General features: G+C 39.3%; 1 protein-coding gene across 1 annotated transcript; it reads left to right on the top strand.

Annotated features, from left to right (window-relative positions):
* Positions 1-724: 724 nt before the first annotated feature.
* On the top strand, positions 725-2,549 carry LOC149847635 (ferritin-2, chloroplastic-like). The gene is made up of 8 exons (XM_090009763.1): positions 725-1,099; positions 1,218-1,301; positions 1,387-1,447; positions 1,560-1,647; positions 1,733-1,794; positions 1,885-1,950; positions 2,040-2,103; positions 2,198-2,549. Exons 1-8 carry the CDS (start codon positions 801-803, stop codon positions 2,236-2,238), a joined length of 765 nt encoding a protein of 254 aa, XP_089865889.1. The 5' UTR covers positions 725-800; the 3' UTR covers positions 2,239-2,549.
* The last annotated feature ends 8,854 nt before the right edge of the window (positions 2,550-11,403 follow it).

Below are 11,403 nucleotides of genomic sequence, written 5' to 3'. Positions count from 1 at the left end.
TTGAAAGGTCATGTAAGTTATCATCTAAAAAAATCAAACAAAATCAGGCGTCATCTACCTCTGATTTGTCCCAAAGACACACTTAGTGTCTGTCTCCCATTGACTAATCAGATGAAATGGTTAAAATGCCCTATATGCATGTTTCTTTTTAACACAAGATCATGAGATCAGTTATTTGGTTTTAAAATAAAAAGAGAGGTTTTATACTTTTAAGTGGCTATTTCAAATGCATTAAAGAAAAGCAAGCAATTGAATGTAATAGTGAAAAAGTTGAACATGGTCCGGTAAGTCGACCAAAGTTGGTGGCCTTTTTTAACTTAACTTTGAAAATAACCAAGAATCATTTTTTCTAATTGATTCTTGGCTATGTGGATTCCTTAGCTGCGGCACTGAGAGCAGAAAAACTTGAAAGGAGTGAGATTTTTTTTTCAGAAAAATAGAAAACAGAGCGAGGGGTTAAAAAAGGGCGTTCAGATTGTTTTTTTAAGATTGTTATTTTGTGGGTGCAACCGTGTGTGTGAGAGAGAGACTGAGCTCTGAAGTAACCCCACACAGAGCACGAGCCATCCACGCTCCACCTCTCCGCCTCGTGATCCTACCTGTCCACGTGTCGGCAGATTCTCGGTCGATCTCCCAAAAGGGGGATAGATATGTTTGGCCTCCCCCTACGTCAGACTCAATCTGACTGTAGGTTTCTCTCTCTCTCTCTCTCTCTCTCTCTCTCTCTCTCTCTATCTATCTCTCTTCTTCCTTCATTTCTGCGAGTATCTTTGCACCGATCCCCTGTAGGTACCATAACCATGCTTCTAAGGGGTCCAGGATTCGTTCCTTCTCTGAATATCGGAACTCATTCTCATGGGTGTCCATCTTCTTCCTCCCATTCTTTGGGGTTTCTCGGTGAGCAGTGCGCTACAGATGGGAAGCGTCTCGTGGTTTCTGCGGTGAAGAAAGACAGCGGCCAGGCGCTGAATGGGGTGGTCTTCCAACCCTTTGAGGAGGTTAAGAACGAGCTCTACCTCGTCTCTTCCTCTCCCCACCAATCTCTCGCTCGCCTGAGATACGCAGACACCTGTGAGGCCGCCATAAACGAGCAGATCAAGTGGGTTCTCTTCCCTTTCCTCGTATTTTTTTTTCGTTGGGGTTTCTTTTCCTGCTCTCCATTGGTTTTCTCCTTTTGTGAGGATTTGATGGTTGGATTCGTTGGTGGTGTTTTACAGCGTGGAGTACAACGTCTCGTATGTCTACCACGCGTTGTTTGCATACTTTGATCGGGATAACGTTGCCCTCAAAGGATTTGCCAAGTAATCTTCCAGTTGATTCTATATCTTATGGCTTTTTGTCTTTTGGTTGGTTTCTTTCTTACATTTGTATATGGTCCATTTTCAGGTTCTTTAAAGAATCGAGTGACGAAGAAAGGGAGCACGCGGAGAAACTCATGAGATACCAAGTATTCCTTTTGTGGTTTTTTAGAGACCTGGATCTCTGTATTCCATTCCCTTGTGCTGGTCATTTCTGTTCCTTATTTCTCTTTTCCAAAAATTGGCTTTCTGTATCTTCAGAACAAACGTGGGGGGAGGGTCAAGTTGCAGACCATAATGATGCCGCTGACCGAATTCGATCATCCTGAAAAAGGGGATGCATTACATGGTATTCTTTCTGTTGTTTTACTTTGGGATTTGAAATAGCACATAAAAAAAAGCAACATGGTGGTCTAAGTATCCTGTTTGGGCAGCTATGGAACTCGCTCTGTCTCTGGAGAAACTGGTTAGCGTTAAGCTCCTCAACCTGCACGACGTAATGCCTGAAAGAAATCTCCCATCTTTTCATTTCCTGTTGTTTTTCTTTGTGGGGTTTTTGTTTTACCATTTATTTTTTGATAAGCAGGTAGCAACAAGAGCCAACGATGTCCAGATGGCTGACTTTGTCGAGAGCGAATTTTTGGGTGATCAGGTATCACTTCATTGTATCACATCTATCTCTTTCATTTTAGATCTTCCCAATTTTTCGTTTTTCTTAATTTCATTGAGAAATGTGATTAGATGGAAGCCATAAAGAAGATATCGGAGTATGTCTCCCAGCTTAGAAGGGTTGGAAAAGGGCATGGTGAGAGCCAAATGTTCTGATAGAATGAGTTAAACGTCAGTTTATGCTTGTGCATTTACACGTTTTAACTTGCTACTTGTTTGATTTCCTGCAGGCGTATGGCATTTCGATCAGATGATCCTTAAGGAAGCGTGAGATGGTTGTCGATGTCTGAAGAGATGTGGAGAGAAATTAGCAGGGCTTTGTGTAGTTGGTAGTTGCATCAGTAGTAGTGCTGGGCCTCGTCCACTGTTTGTTCCTTTTCTTTTTGGTCTTTTCTCATTATGATAAACGAGTTGGGGTCTGGGTAATTCATATGTGAAAAGCGTAGAGCTTTCTGCTTTTGCTTGTCTTGGTAATTCATATGTGAAAAGCGTAGAGTTTTCCCTTTTGCTTGTCCTGGTGATGGGATGGTGAGTTCAGAACCTTTTTAGTGGCTTTAGGATATTCATTAGTAAAAAGACTTTACACCTTCTGCTGCTGCTGTGTTATGCTTCCGTAATATTTGTGTATGTGTGTGTGTGTTGATCAATGCTGTTTAGTTTTTTTGATATATCATGTTGACGATGGCCGTAGCACTGTTCATTGGAGCTGACTTTACTAGAGTTTCTCTGTAGGGCCGCCGGTACACGGTTGGGTCTGACACGACTATCTCCTTGCATGTGATGTGAGTCATGGTCCACAAAAGCCCCTTATTTTTCATCAGGCTCCCTCTTCTACCTTTCAAATAGACGGTACTGATGGTTGTGCCGAACCGTTCACTTTAGCATGCGATTGGACGAAATTGTCTTCCTTCTTAGATTAGAAATTGTTATAGTTTTTTCTATGTTTGCATGCATTTGTGATGATGAGAATGGAAATAATGCACCATTCCTTATGTTTTCTGATACCATCTTGTGTGTTGTTAATGGTAGTAGCATGGAAAAGATGTGTTTTCCTTTGGCATTTAACTTGCCACCTGCGCCCACAAGGGCTCCGCTCATCTGGTAGGGGTGACTTGTGAATGTCACAGAGTTGACGGCGAGGTTACAAGTTTGAAACCCATGGGTGTCCCTTGCCGCAAGGCTGAAGCTGGGGTGTACTCCCCAGTGGGCAGGGGTCCTCAAGGGTTTTATCAACCGTATCCAGCCAATGTGCTGTCGGTGATGGGGCCTTTCCCTTGGAATATCCAAAAAATAATAATTTCGCCTGCTGACTTCTTTTTATTTGATTATTATTTCATTAAGTGCTTGATATGTTACAGCCGAAATCGTTTGCCCGTTTTGTTGGAGAGGATAAAATAATTAATTCATATGTAGATTTGTATAACTATAATCAAGCATTTCTTGGAATATTCTTGTTTAAGCTTATTGCTGTCATTGAACCACTCCTTGAAATTTTGTAATGTCCATTATTATAATCAACATCAAATAAAGGATCTGTCATGGGGCTAGAAGCCAAATCTTGGGGTTGGTGTCGATTTTTTTTTTTAAACTTTCTAAACAGTTTCTATATCTTCATTTTTCTAAACGTGCATTTCAGACATAAATGGCCCCCTCCCTCGACACGTGATAGCAAACCAAATATTGAAACAAAAAATCCAATCCACCTTCACGGTCTTATCTCATAAACTGTCATAAGAATCTTTAAAGGGCAAAATTTCGAATGTTGGTTTAATCCAAACTCATAATATTTTCTATAGCTTACTTAGTAGAAAATGTGTATTAGATTAAGGATTTTTTTTGTGTTTAAATGTATGTTCAGGATGATCGAAAATCAATAGCTCAAACTTGGCGAAATAGAAATCAAGGTTTCTTGTCCAATCTTTTCAATACAAAGCACGGTTTTTAGTGAATAATAACATTTACAAGTCAGAATTGGGCAAAAAACATGAGATATTACATACACAAGCCCAATTTTTTAATAATTGTTTTGTAACTAGTCATGTATTCATAAAATATGTCAAAAGGTAAGCATGTGTTTGTAAATAGGCCAAAATTCAGGCATGTGTTTGTAATTTTTTTTAATTTTCTTAATGAGCGTTTTGAACTGCTAACAATCCCCAAGCTAAGCTTGAGTATGGTTCATTCATAAAAACAGGCTTAGATTTGAGGTTGAGTTCAATTTGTTAACAAAGGAACTCGAGTTTGTGTGTAAGCCAATTAAGTAGGTCGAAGATAAGCCCAAAGATTGTGTGCAAACACATATTCACCCTATATGCTTGACTTGCCCGATCTAGATTCTAGACCAGTGTTGTCGGCATCGATGTGAATCGGCCCATTCGTATATTCAGGCCAATCCGTTTCCAAATGGGCCGATTGGGCTCTCAGCTGATTTTTAGTGTTTTAATATTTTAAACTATGTTAATAGTCTTTTTTAGTTTTTAATAATGTTTGATATTAAAAAACTAAAATTGGCCGATTCAGCTCGATTTGGTTCGAGAATCAGCTGATTCTCTGAATCGATTTCAGGTCCAAAACCGATATTGACAACATAGACTGTGCTTAGCCAAGTTTAAACAAGGAAGGATTCATGTTCAATCTATCAACCTTGACTTGCCTGACCTGGACTGTGCTCAGCCAAGTTTAAACAAGGGTTCATGTCGTAGGTGTCCCATACTTGGTTTATCCAAGGATCTATGTCACAGGGACACTCCAAGTTTCCAATTGGCCCTCCTGACCTGACCTCTTTTATATGCTATTCTTTTCCCTTTTGTTGTTACATGAAACTGCACCTAGGATCAAAGCCCTGCCCGTGCTGGTCTTAGCCAGCTCAACTCAAAACTACGGTCCTCCTATTTTGTTACAATTTTATACGTTTTTAACTGGATATTCTTTTCAAGATTTTTTTTAGTTTTATGTCAAGATTCTCCCAATCAAGTCAGAGCTCACCCTGATGCCATTCATCCACACCATGAACGGCATCCAAAATGCCATGATTAGACTCTATATCTTTTAAATGGATCCCACATTTTTCTTCACAGCCGTTGATTCCTTAGATGAACGACATCTAGAGTTTGAAAAATGAATGGCTGAAAACATAACTTCATCCATGGCATTGTAGATGCTGTTCATCTCATGGATGAACGGCATCAGGGTGATCTCACTCTGACCTGCTATGTGTCACATTGGTCTGAGGCTAGCCATCGTTGTCCTCCACAAAAACAATCAAACACGAAGGGGGTGTTTGCTTGTCACGGAATAGGGTGCTGCGGCACTCCTTTCGCGGATTCCTCTGTAGCAAAAACTGAATCGGACCACCCCACGAGAACCGTTTCAGCGAAAAAGTATAAAAATGGCACACTCGTCGAGGCATTTTCACGATGTCATGTTTGTTTTGGCAGTATGGGCTCCGTAAAAACGCACGCTAGCTTAGCGATGCGTTCCAGGAAAAAAAAATACTCAGATTTTCCGTGACAGGCAAACGCCCCCTAAAACTCATGAGCCAGAAAGTAAGAAAAATAAAAGGGTAATTTCTTGATACAGACCCACCTTTTACCGGTTACGACCTTTTTTGAAATTCCAGATATGAATCAATGTTTTACTAACAAGTAACAACGACCAAATAAAGACCTTGGGTTAACGACCGCCACAAGCGGGAACCTTTAAAAGTACTTTAAAATTCCTATTTTACCCTTTATCTATATGTACTTGTAGGGCTGGACAAAGGCAGGGCCAGCTCAGCCCGTTTAGTGGACAGGCTTGACTGGGCCATTGATGGGCTGGTCAAGCCTAACCCATTGATCAACTGGGTCAGGTCAGGCCCGAGTCTAATACAAAACCTACATCCTGTTAAGCCCACGAGCCTAATTTGGATAGGATCGGGCCAGGTTGCAAGCTATCGTATATTTATAACATTTATCTTTTATGTCCTTGAATAATTCATAGGTTCTTTTAAGAAAAGTTTAAAAATGCAAAAGAATAGATGAGATTCAATATGACTTTATTTTGAATATATATGTATATATATATCCCACGGGTAGCCCAAACCGACCCGTGATTTGTGGGGTCGTGTTTAAGCCCAGTTTGAATCGGGCCTTCTTCCCAATACATTGCCTAAGCTCGACCCCGGGCCACGGGCTGCCCGGCTCGTTGTCCAGCCCTATGTGCTTCCCTGACTTGTATCCATTGGACGTTTAAAAGCTATGTCACAATGACACTTCAAAATAGTCTCGTGTCACATATGACACGACCCGATACAAGATGTGACGCACTTAGGGACGCGACATGCGGTTGACGGACTTACACTTGGTCAACCGCGTGTCAAGGCTCGAAGTTCCTTTTGACTTTTTTTTTATTTTAAAAAAGTGAAAAGAAAAAGTTGAAAAACGAGACAAAGGTGTCTGTCCCCTCTGCCCCCTTTCGTCTCTGTTCCTCACTCCTCTCTCTGCTCTCTGCTCTCTGCTCTCTGCTGCATCCGACGGCATCCCGGCGTGGCGGACGGTCGGTGGTGCCACCGTGCCTTCCTACAGGTGCCGTGTGAGGCACCTCTCTCCCTCTCTCTACTAGTTCTGGGGAGACTGATTCTCCATGTCTCCCTGAGTTCATGAGCCCTCTTTCTCCCTCTTTCTGTATCTCTTTGGTAATCGTTAGGTTTTGAACTGTTGATGTTTTTTTTTTGGGGGGGGGGGAGGGGGGGTTAGGGTATTCTAAAATTTTGAATTCTGAGGTGCTTCATTATAGGACATAGGTTTGTTTAGGGTTCTGATTTTTGGTGAATGGTGATGGCATGATAGGGCTTTCAAAATATTTAGTGAATTTGTGTTTGTAAATTTCTGTTATTTTGTTCATTATTTATTGTTTAATTATTATTTTTGCTTCTTAAGAGTTAAGGTTAATTGTTTTATTGCTTGCTTAGAATTTAATTTTTGTCAGTGAATGAGTGCATGCTTAGTTAAAAATTTAGATTTTTTGCATAGTTTGCAAAAAATTTTGATGTATATATATCTATGTCCTATTTTTTTAAATTTTCGCGAATCCGTGTCACGTATCCATATCCTCCTGTGTCTTTGTGCCATAGTTTAAAAGTACTTTAAGTTGTTATTTTACTCTTTATCTATATGTGCATCCCTAACTTGTATCCCTTGTACTTTAAAAGTACTTTAAAATTTTTATTTTACCCTTGAATGTTAGACTTGTAAATTATTGAAACGGGTCACCCAGACTCACACACACTTCTACGGTTTTTACCCATATTTTCAGTTTTGGGTAACATCTAAATTTGGGCCGTACCAATATATATATATATATATATATATATATATATATATATATATATATATATATATATATATATATATATATATATATATATATATATATATATATATATATATATATATATATATATATATATATAGGGAATCCATGCATCGGAATCAAATGCGCCAAGAAGTGATTCCCATAAAAGCAAGCATATAGATCACATCTGTAGGGTCAGAATTTTGAAAAAACACCTTAAATACATTAGCAGAGGCTTTGAAGAAAATGAAATCAAGAAGGGCAGTTGGCCCAGATGGTATACCTATCGAGGCTTGGAAATGCTTGGGAGAGAAAGGTTTAGAATGGTTGACAAATCTTTTTAACAAGATTTGGCGGACAAATAAGATGCCTAATGAGTGGAGAAAGAGTACTTTGGTGCCTTTATATAAGAATAAGGGTGATATACAAGATTGCACAGACTATCATGGTATAAAACTCATGAGTCATACTATGAAACTTTGAGAGAGGGTGATTGAGTCTAGGTTGAGGAAGGTTGTCATGATATCGGAGAATCAATTTGGTTTTATGCCTGGAAGATCTACTATGGAAGCTATACATCTTCTTAGACAACTTATTGAGAGAAATAGAGAGAGGAACAAAGATTTGCATATGGTTTTTATTGATTTGGAGAAGGCTTACGATAGAGTACTTAGGGACGTTCTCTGGTGGACAATGATGAAGAAAGGTGTTTCTCTCAAGTACATTAGTATAATTAAAGATATGTATGAAGGAGTAGTAACCAATGTCCGCACTTGTGGAGGGGTGACAACCAATTTTCCTATAACGGTTGGGTTACATCAAGGATCTGCTTTAAGCCCTTTCCTATTTGCTATAGTGATGGATGAGCTTACGAGATCAATTCAAGAAAATGTGTCGTGGTGTATGTTGTTTGCTGATGATATTGTTTTGATTGATGAGTCTAGAGCTGGGGTTAATGCTAAGTTAGAATTATGGAGACAGACATTGGAAGCAAGAGGTTTTAAGTTGAGTAAGAGTAAGACAGAATACACGGAATGTCGATTTAGTAAGCAACGAAATAGAGATGGGAGTGTAGTGAAGCTTGGTGAGCAAGAAATACCGGTGGATGATTCTTTCAAATATTTGGGATCTATCATTCAAAAGTATGGAGATGTAAATCATAGGATAAAGGTTGGGTGGATGAAATGGAAGAGTGCAACTGGAGTGTTGTGCGATCGTAGAATGCCATTGCGGTTGAAGGGAAAGTTTTATAGGACGACTATTAGGCCCGCTTTACTATATGGTACGGAATGTTGGGCTGCCAAGAGACATCATATTCAAAAAATGAGTGTAGCTGAGATGCGTATGCTGAGATGGATGTGTGGAAATACAATAAAAGATAAGATTCGGAACGAGGAGATACGTAAGAAGGTAGGCGTTGCACCCATTGAAAATAAGATGAGAGAGAATCGTTTACGGTGGTTTGGACATATTCGACGAAGGCCTAATGATGCTCCAGTTAGAAGGATGGAGAAATGGGAAAATATATTAGTTAAAAGAGGTCGGGGTAGGCCTAGGAAGACATGGATGGAGGTGATAGGAAAGGATATGAATGCTTTGAACCTCACTGAGGACATGGCATTGGATAGAAATGAATGGAGGAGAAAGATTCATGTGGAAGACCCAGAATGATGTTCTTTGTTGGTTCATATCGTCGACCCCAATTGTTTTGGGATGAAGGCGTAGTTGTTGTTGTTGTACCTTAAATCCATTAGCATGTTTCATTTAGCACCATTTATTTCCCTATAACCGATGATTCATAATCCAAAACATGTGGCTCACTAAATGAATGACAAAAATCCAATATGTAAAGTCTGATCAATAAAAAAACTCATCCTTATAGAAAGAACGTTGTCGATGATAGATTTTGGACCTTCCTTTGGTTGGACGGCCCCCCTTCATATATATATATATATATATGATCTTGGTTGGTTGGAACCAAATCAACATTGTAGCTGGTTTGAATCAAAATGAGACAAGCCGAACCCTTTTTTCACATGAAATTGACAGGCGTAACTATTTTAGTGGGCCCCGTAACATAGAGCCCAACCGGATTAAAAGCTTTATTATGAGACCTGAGTTGTATATTGAGCAAGACGTCATGTTTTTTTGCAATAAATTCAAAACATCATCAGTGTGATCCTCGAAACGGTTAGATGGAGTTTGACTTTATATTTTTTTTGCCTTTTGACAAATTTTTTTGGTTCAATAACAAAAGTTTGGCTTTTGACATTGAAATAACTATTGCCTTTAATTTTAGATGGGCGTTTTCTAATTGATCAAAGTTCAAACCCATTTGTGTAAACAGAATCATTAAATTCAGGGCTAGAATCAATTTTGTCAGATATTTATTCATGCTCATAGCAAAAGAAGCCCATTAAGTGGAAACAAATTTTCACAAGTGGTATAAAACTCATGAGTCATACTATGAAACTTTGGGAGAGGGTGATTGAGTCTAGGTTGAGGAAGGTTGTCATGGTATCGGAGAATCAATTTGGTTTTATGCCTGGAAGATCAACTATGGAAGCTATACATCTTCTTAGACAACTTATTGAAAGATATAGAGAGAGGAACAAAGATTTGCATATGGTTTTTATTGATTTAGAGAAGGCATACGATAGAGTACCTAGGGACGTTCTCTGGTGGACAATGATGAAGAAAGGTGTTTCTCTCAAGTACATTAGTATAATTAAAGATATGTATGAAGGAGTAGTAACCAATGTCCGCACTTGTGGAGGGGTGACAACCAATTTTCCGATAACGGTTGGGTTACATCAAGGATCTGCTTTAAGCCCTTTCCTATTTGCGATAGTGATGGATGAGCTTACGAGATCAATTCAAGAAAATGTACCGTGGTGTATGTTGTTTGCTGATGATATTGTTTTGATTGATGAGTCTAGAGCTGGGGTTAATGCTAAGTTAGAATTATGGAGACAGACATTGGAAGCTAGAGGTTTTAAGTTGAGTAAGAGTAAGACTGAATATATGGAATGTCGGTTTAGTAAGCAACGAAGTAGTGATGGGAGTGTAGTGAAGCTTGGTGAGCAAGATATACCGGTGAATGATTATTTCAAATATTTGGGATCCATCATTCAAAAGTATGGAGAAATTGATGGAGATGTAAATCATAGGATAAAGGTTGGGTGGATGAAATGGAAAAGTGCTACTGGAGTGTTGTGCGATCGTAGAATGCCATTGCGGTTGAAGGGAAAGTTTTATAGGACGACTATTAGACCCGCTTTACTATATGGTACGGAATGTTGGGCTGCCAAGAGACATCATATTCAAAAAATGAGTGTAGCTGAGATGCGGATGCTTAGATGGATGTGTGGAAATACAATAAAAGATAAGATTCGGAACGAAGAGATACGTAAGAAGGTAGGTGTTGCACCCATTGAAAATAAGATGCGAGAGAATCGTTTACGGTGGTTTGGACATATTCGGCGAAGGCCTAATGATGCTCCAGTTAGAAGGTTGGAGAAATGGGAAAATATATTTGTTAAAAGAGGTCGGGGTAGGCCTAGGAAGACTTGGATGGAGATGATAGGAAAGGATATGAATGCTTTGAACCTCACCGAGGACATGGCGTTGGATAGAAATGATTGGAGGAAAAGGATTCATGTGGAAGACCTAAAATGAATTTCTTTTTTGGTTCATATCGCTGACCCCAATTGTTTTGGGATGAAGGCGTAGTTGTTGTTGTTGTTTGTAATTAAAAGACATCCAACCCCGCTGGAAACAATAACCTAATGTTTCAAAAAGGTAAATCCACTAGAATTTGTACCTCCTTGATGAGAATTAAATAGACATAGTTTTGCATGTGTAGAACAAACTTAAAAGTGGGTAGGTGGTTAGCATAGCATGTCAAAAGATGATATTATGCCTCATTTCTTAGTAGGACTGGGAAACAAGACTAGCTGCTCGTGGCTTGATTTACTCTTTGGATAACAAAGAGCTTGTTCAAACTCATGAAATGGGCTCTGCAAGCCGAATATTAACAACAGGTATTCGGCTTGGTTCGGCTCATATAGGCTCGTTAACCAGCAATGGACATATTTTACAC

This window comes from Nuphar pumila, chromosome 1 (genome assembly GCF_984573655.1).
Source record: "Nuphar pumila chromosome 1, dmNupPumi1.hap1.1, whole genome shotgun sequence".
In the NCBI taxonomy this organism is placed as follows: Eukaryota; Viridiplantae; Streptophyta; class Magnoliopsida; order Nymphaeales; family Nymphaeaceae; genus Nuphar; species Nuphar pumila.
The sequence above is the reverse complement of the archived record's forward strand: the minus strand, read 5'-3'. Positions and strand labels throughout refer to the sequence as shown.

Bases quoted from the DNA above. Each gene is read 5' to 3' on its own strand.
- LOC149847635 (XM_090009763.1), top strand. From the start codon at position 801: ATGCTTCTAAGGGGTCCAGGATTCGTTCCTTCTCTGAATATCGGAACT. The intron at 1,302-1,386 runs GTAATCTTCCAG...GTCCATTTTCAG, and splicing joins GCCCTCAAAGGATTTGCCAA to GTTCTTTAAAGAATCGAGTG. The intron at 1,448-1,559 runs GTATTCCTTTTG...CTGTATCTTCAG, and splicing joins AGAAACTCATGAGATACCAA to AACAAACGTGGGGGGAGGGT.